This window comes from Danio aesculapii, chromosome 3 (genome assembly GCF_903798145.1).
Source record: "Danio aesculapii chromosome 3, fDanAes4.1, whole genome shotgun sequence".
Lineage (NCBI taxonomy): Eukaryota > Metazoa > Chordata > Actinopteri > Cypriniformes > Danionidae > Danio > Danio aesculapii.
The window spans coordinates 51786865-51800770 of NC_079437.1; the positions used below are offsets into that span (position 1 = coordinate 51786865).

The 13906-nt window shown below is 34.4% G+C and overlaps 1 protein-coding gene across 1 annotated transcript in view; it reads left to right on the plus strand.

Annotated features, from left to right (window-relative positions):
• Positions 1 to 1877: 1877 nt before the first annotated feature.
• LOC130221649 (tubulin-specific chaperone D-like) overlaps positions 1878 to 13906 on the plus strand; it is a 69312-nt gene continuing 57283 nt past the window's right edge. Inside the window, 15 exon segments of the mRNA XM_056454210.1 lie at positions 1878 to 2052; positions 4064 to 4114; positions 4603 to 4652; positions 4654 to 4701; positions 4804 to 4875; positions 4877 to 4906; positions 5283 to 5429; positions 5578 to 5633; positions 7370 to 7502; positions 11857 to 11902; positions 11978 to 12110; positions 12200 to 12342; positions 12427 to 12487; positions 12637 to 12711; positions 12813 to 12907. Of these exon segments, the coding sequence (XP_056310185.1) occupies positions 1878 to 2052; positions 4064 to 4114; positions 4603 to 4652; positions 4654 to 4701; positions 4804 to 4875; positions 4877 to 4906; positions 5283 to 5429; positions 5578 to 5633; positions 7370 to 7502; positions 11857 to 11902; positions 11978 to 12110; positions 12200 to 12342; positions 12427 to 12487; positions 12637 to 12711; positions 12813 to 12907 (1315 nt within the window).

The following is a 13906-nucleotide window of genomic DNA, read 5'->3' on the forward strand; positions in this document are numbered from 1 at the left end:
GATAATTTAAATTATGTTTCCAAATACTTTCCAATTGTCAAATATATATATTATATATATATATAGATATATTATATATATATATATATATATATATATATATATATATATATATATATATATATATATATATATATGAGAGTTAAGATGCAATAACCTACGAAATGCCATCTGAAATTTTTCTCTAAATGGCTTTTTATCCGGGCTCCTGTGTGCCATGTTCAGTAATATCACTTTTTATGGCAACGAAATAAGTGTTTTTCCTGTTCTTTAAAGTGAAATATCTCAACATAAGGTGGTAAGAAAAAAATATTCATTTTCTCTGGAAATTTCAGATGGCAATAGAGGTTTTTGCAATCTCAATTTTGTTGGTTCGTCCTGCCACATTTTAGCTCCAACCCTAATCAAACACACCTGAACACGCTAATCACGGTCTTACTAGGTATATTTAAAACACCCAGGCAGCTGTGTTGAGGCAAGTTGGAGCTAAAACCTGCAGGGACACCGGCCCTCCCTGAACCGAGATTGGTGACCCTGACTCTAAATGATCTAAATTCTTCATATATATACTGTGTGTGTGTGTTGTATATAATATATATATATATATATATATATATATCTATATATATATATATATATATATATATATATATATATATATATTAGTCCCTTTATTAATCTGGAATGGACCGCCAACTTATCCAGCATATGTTATACGCAGTGGATGCCCCTTCCAGCCGCACCCCATCACTGGGAAACATCCATACACATTCATTCCCAAACATACACTATGGACAGTTCAGTTAAATATAGTTGAAGTCAGAATAATTAGCCCCCTCTTTGTTTTTTTTTGTTTTTTTTATATATTTCCCAAATTATGTTTAACAGAGCAATGGCAATTTTTTACAGTTTGTCTTATAATATTGTTATTTTTGGAGAAAGTCTTTTTTGTCTTAGAATAAAAGCAGGGTATTATTTTAAAAAAAAAAAACACATTTTATGTCAAAATTATTAGCGCCTTTAAACTATATATTTTTTTCAGTATAGTCTACAGAACAGACCAGCGTGTATACAATAACTTGCCTAATTACACTATCCTAGTTAACGTAATTAACCTTTAAGCCTTTAAATGTCACTTTACGCTTTATAGAAGTATATTGAAAAATATCTAGTAAACATATTATTTACTGTCATCATGAGAAAGATAAAATACATCTGTTATTAGAAATGAGTTATTAAAACTATTGTGATTAGAGTGTTGAAAAAATCTAAAAAAACAAAGGAAAAAAAAAACATATATATATATATATATATATATATATATATATATATATATATATATATATATATATATATATATATATATATATATATATATATATCAACTTTATATGTCCTGTAATTTTTTAATGAAACAATATGTACAAAGTAGCAGCTTTATTAAGCATGATTTCAGCGATTTCTTTCACATACATATGAAGACTTCAAACTTGAAATTAAAACGCGTTTTGATTTATTTTGTCCTCGCGACTTGCCGTTGACGTTTGCCGTGTGCGACAGAAGCGACGCGAGCATCATAATACGCGGCATGCATTACACACTTCAACGCAGTTCTTTTCTGATTATGTCATATGTAAGACAATTCGTCAGTTCTTGTGGAGTGGACACTGAGTACTTTTAACCTAAGTTTTGCACGACATCAGACGAACCGTGAAGTAGTTACCTGAAGTTTTAAAGTGAAATGAATGGTTAATGTGAGCGGCAGACACTTCAGCTATCTAGATCTTGCTCTCAGAGACTTGCTGCATCTAACGTTACTTTAACCCGCACGATTAGCACTATTTTAAACCTGGTCAGTGAGAAGCGGCCTGGTAGTGATGGCGGGTGCGTGTAATGGGAGGATGCGGAGGGTTTGGCTCAGGCGTTGTGTGCTGTCTGAGTTCACAGAGAGCACCGAGACTCGAGCTCTCATCAGCAGCCTACCAGACAGTCATCACGACACGGTCAGCAGAGAGGCCACCATCGAGAAGTTTTGTGGGTAAGAATATGTCTGTCTGTCTAATTCCAATTCAACTTGCTTTATTAGCATGATAACTGTAACATTCATAACGTATGAACACATAACATATGAAAAGAAATGACATATAATTGGTAATTTACAATTAACAGTGTATTTAACAATCCACATTCTGGGATTAACAATAATAATAATAACATTGTTTCCCCTAGGTTTATAGTTTTTTTTTGCGCGGCTGTTCAGACTGACACAAACACAAGGTGTCATTGTGTTAATTTGATTTTTTTAATGACAGCAATAAAAAAAACTGAACAATTATTTGAACTGTACAAGCTAAAATGAACATTTATTTGTATATCTTTTTTATCCACACACGTGTGCAGCTTTTACATTACTTACAATTAATGTACTTTAATTTAAAAATTACAAACATGTAATTTGGAACATTGCAAATGATGAAAGAAGAATTGAACATGTCTCAATCAAGAACAAGTTTGGATGTGCACATTTGATACATAATAACTTAAAATGCACACCTATGAATCTAATACTTCTTTACTAAAATGAAACAGGCCTAAAAACTACTGTTTTATTGCAATAAGGATATTGCAGGAAGGTAAATACTATATTTTAAGTTTATTTATCTAAAATTTCAGCTTTTAGTGAACTTGCAATAATGTCAAAACACAGAACTATAAGTTGTTATATGTAAAAAAAAAGGGCTAAATACATGCAAGACCATGTCGGTTTGTCATTTTGTTTGTGTCTGTCTGATTTCAGTCTGTCTTTTGGGTGTGTCTGTCTTTGTCTGTCTGTTATTTTATTGTGTCTATCCGTTTTGGTCTGTCTTTTTGTTGTGTCTGTCTGATGTGGGTACTTGTCAGTTGTCTGACATGCGATATACATTCTAAATCTGTCTATTGTGTTTTCAGTCAATTGTCTGTCTAGTTGTCTGTCTGTGTCTGTGTCCTGTCTAGACCGTCTGTAGTGTGTGTCTGTCTATTGTGGTATTTATTTTTGTTTTGTCTGTCTGTTCAGTGCTTCCCACACATAGACTTTACTTCGGCAGGCCAAAGTTTTTGTTGTTTGCTATGATTATTATCCTTTTACACTTTTTTGTATCCGGCCAATGTAACCAAACATCCGCAAGCGATTAGTGGACATTTTCTCTCGTTACCTGTTTCATGCTGCTTGTTCTGTGTGCGCACTGTCAACTGTCAATGCATACTGCACAGACAATCTCATGAGCTCTGCATACCAACACGCGCACCTTTTTGCATCTGGCCGGGGTTTCTAAATCTACTAAAATGTCCGGGATTTGGTTTTACTTTCATTTTCATCGTTAATTTATGTGCACATCCACGAGAGCGAGAGAGACATTAAATAATTCATTCTTTAATCTAAACTATATCTACTATAGTCAGAGAGGATGTAATTACATCTAAATTGACGCAGAATATTTGTGCACCGTTAGAAATGGCTAATCAACTCATTCGTCTTATTTAAACAATCTACATGTTTATTTTGTATTATATTATTATTTTAGAGCTATTGTCTGTTTTCATCCCAAAATGTCATGCCAATAAAGCAACTTGAACTGATGTGAGAGATAGAGAGATGCATATTTTTTTTATCTGTCAGTGGGGGCACATGGCTCCTGAATAGCATAAAAGAGAAATAGTGGATTTTTTTGCATTTATTTCAGCATGTTTTTTTTTTTTTTTTAGCTTTGACTATTGAAAAGACAAAAAAGTTAAACAGAAAAAAAAAATAGTGTTAAAATCTAAGTACGTTTTCTTTGTTTCATATAGTTGACTATTTATGTGCTGTGGGTAAAAGGTGTGTTTCACCGCAAGTATATTTCAAACCTGTGGGAAGCACTGCTGTTGTTGCTTTGTGGTGTGCGTCAGTCCGCTGTCTGTCTGTAGTTTGTCTTTTTCCTGTGTCTGTCTTGTCGGTTTGCTTTTTTTGTTCTGCTATATTTGTATTACTACCCTATTACATAAAATGACAAAACAATTAGTGTGCATTGGCTTGTAATTGCAGTTATCATGGATCGCTACCAGGAGCAGCCACATCTACTGGACCCTCATCTAGGTGAGATAAAGCTTCATGTACACTGTGTAATGGACATAATGCATGTGCTTTCTGACTGAACACTCACTTTTTTATAGGGTTTCTTTACAGCATCAATTTTGTAATGTAATTAAAGTACAATAAGTTAAATAGACTTAAGCATTCATTTAGTTGCTCAAGTGTAAAGCCGTTTACATGCACATGCTGTCAATATCAGCAGGCTATCGCAGAAATCCATTGAAAATACTGAAGTAAAATTAATTTTCATATTTTAAAAACATGGTGCTGAAAATGTCATTTAATACAGTGCTTCTTGTCGGTCTGAAACCCAATTTATATTGTATATAAATCAGGCAGTGAAGCTCATTGGTTTTTAAAGAAAACAGACCTTAGGCATGGCGATTTTATAATGGCATACAGTCCACTGGAAGAGCTTTAACTAAATTACTGAAAATGAAAAGCTCTGCTGCATATACCCTATTAATAATTCTGGATTTGCCGCTGTGCAGAGTGGATGCTAAACATGCTTTTGGAGATGATCCGCAGTGAGAAGTCGCCAACCTCTTCTGGTCCATCTCTGTTTTAAATTCCTTTACATCATCTCAAAGGCAAGATGATGCACAGCACTATAAGCACTATATACTCTCTCTATATAAGTTCCACTTGAGAATCGTTTTGATTTGTGGCTAAATTTCTGGTTGTTTTTGCAGGTCAGAGGCTACAAAATCTTCATGCAGCTTTTCCCTCATGAAGTGTCAGATGTTCAGCCAGTTCTGGACCTTCTTATGCAGACAGGACCAAAAAGACACTGAGGTGAGTTAATCACTGGTTATTGGCTCTTTTTTCCTCTATCTGATCCAGTAGATTAAACAATATGTTATTTACTCAAGTGAAACAATTAAGTATTACATGCACAAATGCATTTATCTTTTTTTAGATGGATAATTCACCCAAAGTGAATTTTATCACCCTCAAGTGGTTCCAAACCTTTAGGTGTATTTTTAATTTTCAGTTGAACACGAAATAAGATATTTTCAATTATGTTACCACTGATTTCCTTAGTAGGAAAAACAAATGCAGTCAGTAATTTCTGGTTTAAAACAAACTACAGTATCTTTTTTTTCTGCTGTTTAAATTTCTAAAAGCACAAAGTTGTTCATCATTTAATGATTGTAATTTTCTCTATTAGACGTGGGAAACGCGCTACATACTCCTCCTCTGGCTGTCTATGACATGTCTTATTCCCTTGGACTTGTCTCGTCTGGATGGCCATCTGTCCACTGTCCCGGGGACAAACAGAGAGCCCATCATGGATCGTATTCTGGAGGTTGCCAAGGTAAAGCCCCAGCAACACATCACTCATTTACTTGAGCATGTTGATTAATATCAATAATTTTAGTAATACACTGTATTTAGTTTTATTAATTTTATAAATTGATGACTGAAGCAGTTGTTGATTTTTAATTTATTTTATTTTTTGCCAGTCCTTTCTTAGAGTCAGTGACAAATCTCGAGACGCTGCATCAGTGCTGGTATCAAAGTAAGTGCTATAAGAATATTTTTATTATATATACAGTGGGTACGGAAAGTCTTCAGACCCTCTTAAATTTTTCAATCATATGTTTTATATTGACAGCCATATGCTAAAATCATTAAAGTTCCTTAATAATAATAATAATAATAATAATAATAATTATGCATTTTATTTAAAGGCGCCTTTCTTGAGACTCAATGTCATCGTACAAGACAGCTAAGGACAGTCAGTTTCAATAAAAATATAAAAGTCAATAGAATACAATACAATTAAAAAGAAATGCCAGTTAAAGAGAGTAAGTTGTTCTAAACAAATGTGTTTTGAGTTTAGATTTAAATTGTAAAAGAGAGTTTAGATTACGAGATCAGGCGGAAGTAAATTTCAAAGCTGAGGAGCAGAGTGGCCTGAAGGCTCTGCTCCCAATGGTGACAAGGCAGACAGGGGGAATGGAAGAAGAAGATCTGATTTGTTTGAGGTGTGTTGATATGAAAAATATTAGTTAATAAATAATTATAATTCTAAAAAAGATGGGAATCCAATGGGCTGCAGCATTTTTGTACCAGTTGTAATTTATTGAAGATTTTATTACGGAGGTCAATGGGATGTGACTTAACTCCGGTGCCTAGACTGCAGCTCTGCACAAGACGTTTGGCCAGACGGGGAAATGGTTGCTCTTCAGTGTTTGGATCTCAGCAGTGAATATTAAACCACACTGAACTGAGCTAAACTGGACTGAAATTAAGCTCTGAAAACATAACTGCACTGTTTCAATTCACTATAATCTTCTATGTGAAGCTGCTTTGACACAACCTACATTGTAAAAGCGCTATACAAATAAAGGTGAATTGGAATTGAACTATGAACAATGGCAGTTGAATGAGGTGTGAGGGAAGAACTTATACAATTTATATTTCGAAGGTGGAAATAAGCGGACCGGGTGACATTATTAACATGTGAAGTGATTGAAAGGGTGCTGTCAAAGATGACCCCCAGAATCTTACCCTGAAGGTAGGGGGGTAATGACAGAATCATCTGTGAAAATAGGAAAAGTATGTGATTTGTTTAAAGTGGATCACGTACCTATGAGAAGAAGTTCGTTTTATTATAGTTTAATTGCAAGAAGTTTGAGGTGAACCAGGATTTGATGTCAGAGAAGCAGTTGGTAAGGGATGATGGTGGTAGTTTGAGGTTAGGTTTGGTTGATAGGTAGAGCTGTGTGTCTTCTGCATAGCAATGAAAATGAATTTGGTGTTTGTGGAAAATATAACCAAGTGAAAGAAGTAGATGATGAATAGCAGATGACCCAGAACTGAACCCTTAATGTACACACAGCATCCCGTATTGACAGAAAAACACAGAATTGTTGACATTTTTGCAGATTATTGAAAAAGAAAACTGAAAAAGGGCAAAATAGTGCAAAACGTGGAAGGTAAAAGTCTTAGCAACTTCCTGGGTGTATAGAATTCCAGTGCTATGAAATCTCTCAGATTTTATTAAAAAAGAAACCATTTTGTAAAATTAGAATTATGAAAAAAAAGTTTTATATGTTTGGAACACCGTTACAGTAAGTAAGTGTTTACAGGATTTTCTTTTGTGTTAGCAATTTATCTGTCCTTATATGTGGGAAATAAAAGCAGGTGTTGAGGTGCTCTGTATTGACTAGTTTACTCACTGAAACAGTAGAGGGCGCTGTTTGAACACTTGATCTCTTTGTTTTAAGAGTTTGTATGTTGTCTGCAAAGGTTGTGGACCCGTCCAGATGTGAAGCAGAAGCGTCTGGGTGATTTTCTGGACTGGTGTTTGACCACCATTTCTCAGAGCAGTGAGATGACCATGGAGGGGACTGTGATCCTTGATGGAGCTCTACAATCTCTGGTGAGCCTCCAACCACTGTTTATTTCACATATAGGGCTGCGTACAGTACAACTTCCACTTGCAGTAACATAAAAGCGTGGGTGTAGATGTAATGAATGTTGGTCTATAAACGGACACATTTACAGCTACAGGAAAAAGAGATTTCCACTTTTTTTCTTTGTATTTTTCGATAATAGATTTGTTTTTTGAGTTTTTTTCTACTGATGACATTTTTGCTGTTAAAATACAAATGCATTAGAGCATAAACGTACAATTGGTCAAAATAACAACAGCATTACCAAGGTTGGTGCCTTGTTTATATTTTCATTTTCTTTTGTGTTGTTGGTAGGGAGGGTAAATTTTCCATGTTTTATTTAAAATCTATTTTCCAGGGAAGTTTTCTGTAATTTACTTTTGTTATTGTCATTTACTTTGGCTTAAACCCCTTCGGACGTTCTTATTTTTATGTAAAAACTAATCTTTTCTTGATAATTCTCAGTGGTCTGTGAGTTTGGTTTTGAGATTCTTGGGGAGTGAGGGGAGGGGATTATGTTTTTAATTTGTTTCTTGTTACATCTTTAGTCTAACTTCTTTTTGATTAAGGATTCTTGATATAATTCGTAACAATTGGGGGCTCATCCAGGATTGCTGTTTTTTAGGTTTTCTGACAAATACCAGTGCTTCCCACACATAATCTTTACTTGAGCAGGCCCACCCAGGTATGTTAACGGCCGCCCAAGTATTATTTAGTGACATGGTTTTTTACTATTATTAACCTCCTTTTACACTTTATTGTATCCGCTTAATATAACCAAACATCCATGATCGATTAAGTAGTGGAAAATCTTCTCTTGTTTACCCGTTTCGTTGTCAGAACTCCTACAGACAGTTCCACATGCTTTGCAGACACACAGAGGCGGTGCTTTTTAGGACTTCAAATTTCATCCGGCCCGGGTTCTGAATCTCCTAAAATGTCCAGGATTCAACTTTTGCTTTGCTTTCTAAAGCTACTTTCTAAACTACTTTCCGCTTGCTTCACAAGTGATAGATAATTTTTAGAGATATTGTCTTTTTTTATTCCTTTTTCTGTCATATTTTATATACATTCATTCAATTCAATTCAATTCACCTTTATTTGTATAGCGCTTTGGGATTCAAGTTACTTTGAACTTGAAAGAGAGAGAGAGAGCAGATTTGACCTGTCAGTGGGTGCACATGGCTACTGAATAGTATGGGCCGGTATAAGTTTCTGACGGTATGTTAACCTTAGATAAAAATATCACAGTTTCACGGTATCACAGTATCACGGTATTGTGTTTACTGCTGTAAAATGTCTTAGTAAAAAATGTCTGAGTTAAAAAACAACAACTTTTTTTTTCATTTAACACAATATATTACATTTTAGGAAACATTTAAATATTTGGATCAGTAAACATGTCAGGTTACATAATTAAAATAAGCCATTGACTTCTATTATCTTCATTAGTTTCAAAAACACAGATTTTTTTACAAACATGTTAAAAACACTTAAAAAACCTCTACATAGACCTTAGAAACGGTATAACAAAACATTTTTGCGGTTTAATACCTTGACTTTATCAAACCACGGTAAACCTTGAAACCGGTTATCGTCCCATGCCTACTCCTGAATAGCATAAAAGTACCAGAAATAGTGGATTTTTTTTTTATTCTCAATAGTCTTTTTTTACTTAAACCCATTGAAAAGAAGTGTAAAGCACTGTCAAATAAATAAAATTATTGTTAAAAATTAAATTATCTTTTGTTGTTGCATATACAGTTGAAATTAGAATTATTAAACCCCATTTGATTTTTTTTTCTTTTTTAAATATTTCCAAAATGATGTTTAACAGTGCAAGAAAATTTTCACAGTATGTCTGATAATATTTTTTCTTATTTGTCTTATTTGTTTTATTTCGGCTAGAAAAAAACGCAGTTTTAAATTTTTTGAAATCCATTTTAAGGTCAAAATTATTACCCCCTTTCAGCTATTATTTTAAGCTATATTATTATAATATTTTTCTACAGAACAAACCATCGTTATACAATAACTTGCCTAATTACACCTACCTGCCTAGTTAACCTTATTAACTTAGTTAAGCCTTTAAATGTCACTTTAAGCTGTATAGAAGTGTCTTGAAAAATATCTACTCAAATATTATTTACTGTCATCATGGCAAAGATAAAAGAAATCAGTTATTAGAAATGAGTTATTAAAACTATTATGTTTAGAAATGTGTTGAAAAAATCTGGTCTTTGTTAACAGAAATTGGGGGGAAAAGTAAACTGGGGGGCTAATAATTCAGGGGGTTTAATTATTCAACTGTAGCACAACTTCAGCTGTAGTTAACTATTTATGTGATGTGGGTAAATGGTATGTTTCAATCCAGCTACCACCGCAAGTGTATTACAAACCTTTGGGAAGCACTGTATTAATTTTTATTGGACACAATACCAGTGTTCTAACACTGTCAATCACAACAAATGAAAACATTTGCGATCATGAACAATTGTAATTTTCTACTAAAAAGGCAAAACTTTTTTTTTAAAGGCAAAAAGAAAAGAAATGTTATCAGTTTTTTACAGAATAAAATAAAATGTAGCATTTTACTCAATTTTGCACAAATCAACTAACTTCAATACAGCCATAAAATCTTAAGAAATGTCACATGGTTTCATATTTGTTCCATAGATGTATATGGGCAAAACAACAAATGCAGAGGTAATTGGAACTGTAATGTTTTAATAAGCAATATAATACAGTGCTTCTCAACCTTTTTTCAGTTCTGGAGCACCTTTAAATCTGAAACTTTTTTTCATGCTCTCAAAAATATACTTGATTCAAAATTATATATGTTTTTCTTGGTAGAACTAGGAACTAAATGCTTTAGATCTCTGGCCTCAAGCCAAATGCATCTGCTCGTTTGAAATTAGAGGTAAACGATGTAATTAAATCATAATTCAAATGTATATGTTGCATGAACAGTTTCTTTAAATTATGTTGCTTAATTTGAAGAACTGTCAGATCTCAGCATTGGGATGCAGATTTTCCCCTTTTTGACAGTTGGTGCTTTCGGTTTATAGAAAAGAGGGCTAGGAGCACAATCTCAGTCACCAAAATGGTACAATTTAGATTGAAGCCTAAAATGGACAGTTTCAAAAGTTATAAAAGATTATTCGTGTGAAGATTACTTCACATACACACTCTAGGGCAGGGGTGTCCAAACATGGTCCTGGAGGTCCGGTGTCCTGCATAGTTTAGCTCCAACTTCCTTCAAGACACCTCCCTGGAAGTGTCTAGTATACATTGAAAGAGCTTGACTAGCTGGTTCAGGTGTGTTTAATTGGGGTTGGAACTAAAATATGCAGGACACTTGACCCCCAGGACCGAGTTTGGACACCCCTGCTGTAGGGACACCAAAGACGTATTCTACATCTTGTTAAAAGTGGCATAATAGGTCCCCTATTAAAAGCAATTTACTTATTATGTGGCATGAATATATCAATCATTGAAGCGTTCATATGTTGACATGAATTACAAAAGGGTTTAGGTCTCATGACCTTTTGGTCCACTGCAATTGCTTAAGAGCCACTAGGGGTCCACATACTCCTGGTTGAGGAACATTGATCTAATATATTAAGAATAGGGGAGCCAACAGCAGATTTTACAATATGACAGACACAGAAATGATATGGTTGGATATGTATGAATATGAAACGTAATGTTATCATTAGGTTTTATAGTTAGCATGCTTGTTGTGAATGGGTTTTAAAGCTTGTAATTCCTGCATTGTTTAATAATAGCTAAATATCAGTTGATACCTGCCAAAGCCAGAAGAGGGTTACATTGCAAAGATAAAGCACTGGTAATTGCTCATTTAATGCCTGATCTTTATCAGAGTTTGTTACTTTGCATTGGGACATCATGCACGTGAAATTGATCCTGCTATTGTAATTCTTTTGTGAAGCGCATCTCTGTTGCTCGAGGCTCACAAAACTGGCTCTGTGTGTTGGGAATGCCTGAGGTGCTAAAACTGCCATCGACGTTTTGCATATTAGCTTTAAATGCCACGGGGTCAATGAGCAGAAACATGTGCGGTGCACTTTTATGCTCGATAAATGCTTTTAAGGCACTGCTGCTGGCATTAAGCTTAACTGGATTTTGCAAATGTGTTTAATAAATTTGACTTCACATCAACGTTTTGATGCATTGCAAGATTTTTAAAGTTAGCTATGGAAGTTATGCATTTCCCAAACAGGGCCTCAAGTAGTTATGCAGAGTCTGCATAAAATAACTTAAACACATGGTATAGAACAAATGTTTCATAATCCTAATCAAGTGATGATTTCCTACCAGGCCCAGCTCTTCAAACATGGGAAACGGGATGACTTTCTCCAGTATGGTGTGTATCTTTTTTAATTTCTATCATACCAAAATATATTTAGACAAATGTTTACCAATCTCTTCACAATCGCAGCCCCCACAGTTCTGCAGTGCCTGAACCAGAAGAAAATAGCTGAAAGTAACCAGGCCACATTGCGTAAACTTGGAGTAAAAGTTGTCCAGAGACTTGGCTTAACTTTTCTGAAACCACGTTTGGCCAAATGGAGGTAATTGAAGAGTAAAGGATTGACACAACATGAAGAAATCAACAAAAACAAAAAAAATGTGTGTCAAAAAGTGTTTTTTTCATGAACAGGTACCAGAGAGGAAGTCGGTCACTTGCTGTTAACCTGGCCCAGTCTTCTGTCACTGAAAGTGTAGAGGCTACAAAACCTGATCTAGAGTCTGTGAGCCAAGATGAAGACTATGACATACCTCAGGAGGTCGAGACTGTCATTGGTAAGTAACTATTTGTTTTTTAACATTCTCTTGAAAAATAAATAAACGTTCTCTTATAAAGCTAATTCGCCTATTCTGTTGTAGAACAACTGTTGTTAGGACTGAAAGACAAAGAGACAATAGTTCGATGGTCTTCTGCCAAAGGGTGAGAATAGTCACGTTCTTAAATTACACTGTTTTACATGGCCTACATGAGCTGGATATCATAGTGCCATGTTTCTCTAAAATATGTCTAGCAAAGCAAATTATTATTATTATTTTTTAACCAGTATTCTTCTTTTTATCTGCCTGCAGGATTGGAAGGGTTACTGGTAGACTGCCTAAAGAGCTTGCTGATGACGTGGTTGAATCTGTTTTAGAGTGTTTCAGGTATGAAATTACATAGCTGAGATGTGAGGTTATGGTTGAAGCATTATCAAATATGGAATTTTATTATATTACACTATATATTTGTATTGTGCTATATGCAGTTTTCAGGAAACAGATAATGCCTGGCATGGGGGCTGCCTGGCTCTGGCAGAGCTAGGCCGAAGAGGACTCCTGCTTCCTTCACGTCTGTCAGATGGTTAGTTATTTTATCCTGTTATATTTTAAAACTGCCATACCAACATAAGGAATGTTGGCTGAGTGAGCTTAATGTGCTGCAAAACACATGCAATTACAAAAAACGCCAGCAAATTGAGAAGATCTTCATCTGTTTGACAGCACACGTGCTGCAAATTGTCACAATGCAAGCGCATAAAAAATGCATTGCAATTTCACACAAGGCAAACATATTAATAAAACATTTTCTGGATTACACTTTCAAATAGCTCGGAACACTACAGAAATGTTGTAAAGAGACCCTAAAACGTGACAGACCCGGCTATACAGGTAGTAGTTATTTAGGCTAATAAATACAAAGACTTGGGAATTGGGATATTAAATTAAAGAAAACAACAAAAAATTCACCTTTCACTAAGCAATAGTCATGGCACAATGGCATCCGTCACGTTTTTGGGTCCCCTTGAAACATTTACGTTGTGTTGTGAGAAAATGCAGTAAGTTTTGGTAAATTGTTTGCGTTGTCAGAGAAAATGAAGTGCGTTATTGTAAAATGTTTGTGTTGTGAGAAAATGCAGCACATTTTATTAATATATACAGTTGAAGTCAGAATTATTAGCCCTCCTGTTTACTTTTTCCGCAATCTTTGTTTAACGGAGCGAAGATTTTTTTCAACACATTTCTAAACACAACAGTTTTAATAACTCATTTCTAATAACTGATTTCTTTTATCTTTGACATGATTACAGTAAATAATATTTTACTAGATATTTTTCAGGACACTTCTATACAGATTAAAGTGACATTTAAAGGCTTAACTAGGTTAATTAGGTTAACTAGGCAGGTTAGGGTAATTAGGCAAGTTACTGTATAATCATGGTTTGTTCTGTAGACTATAGAAAAAAAATTAGCTTAAAGAGGCTAATAATTTTGACCCTTTGTCTTTGAAGACTTTGTCCAGAAGAAAAAATATTATCAGATATACTGTGAAAATTTCCTTGCTATGTTAAACAAAATTTGG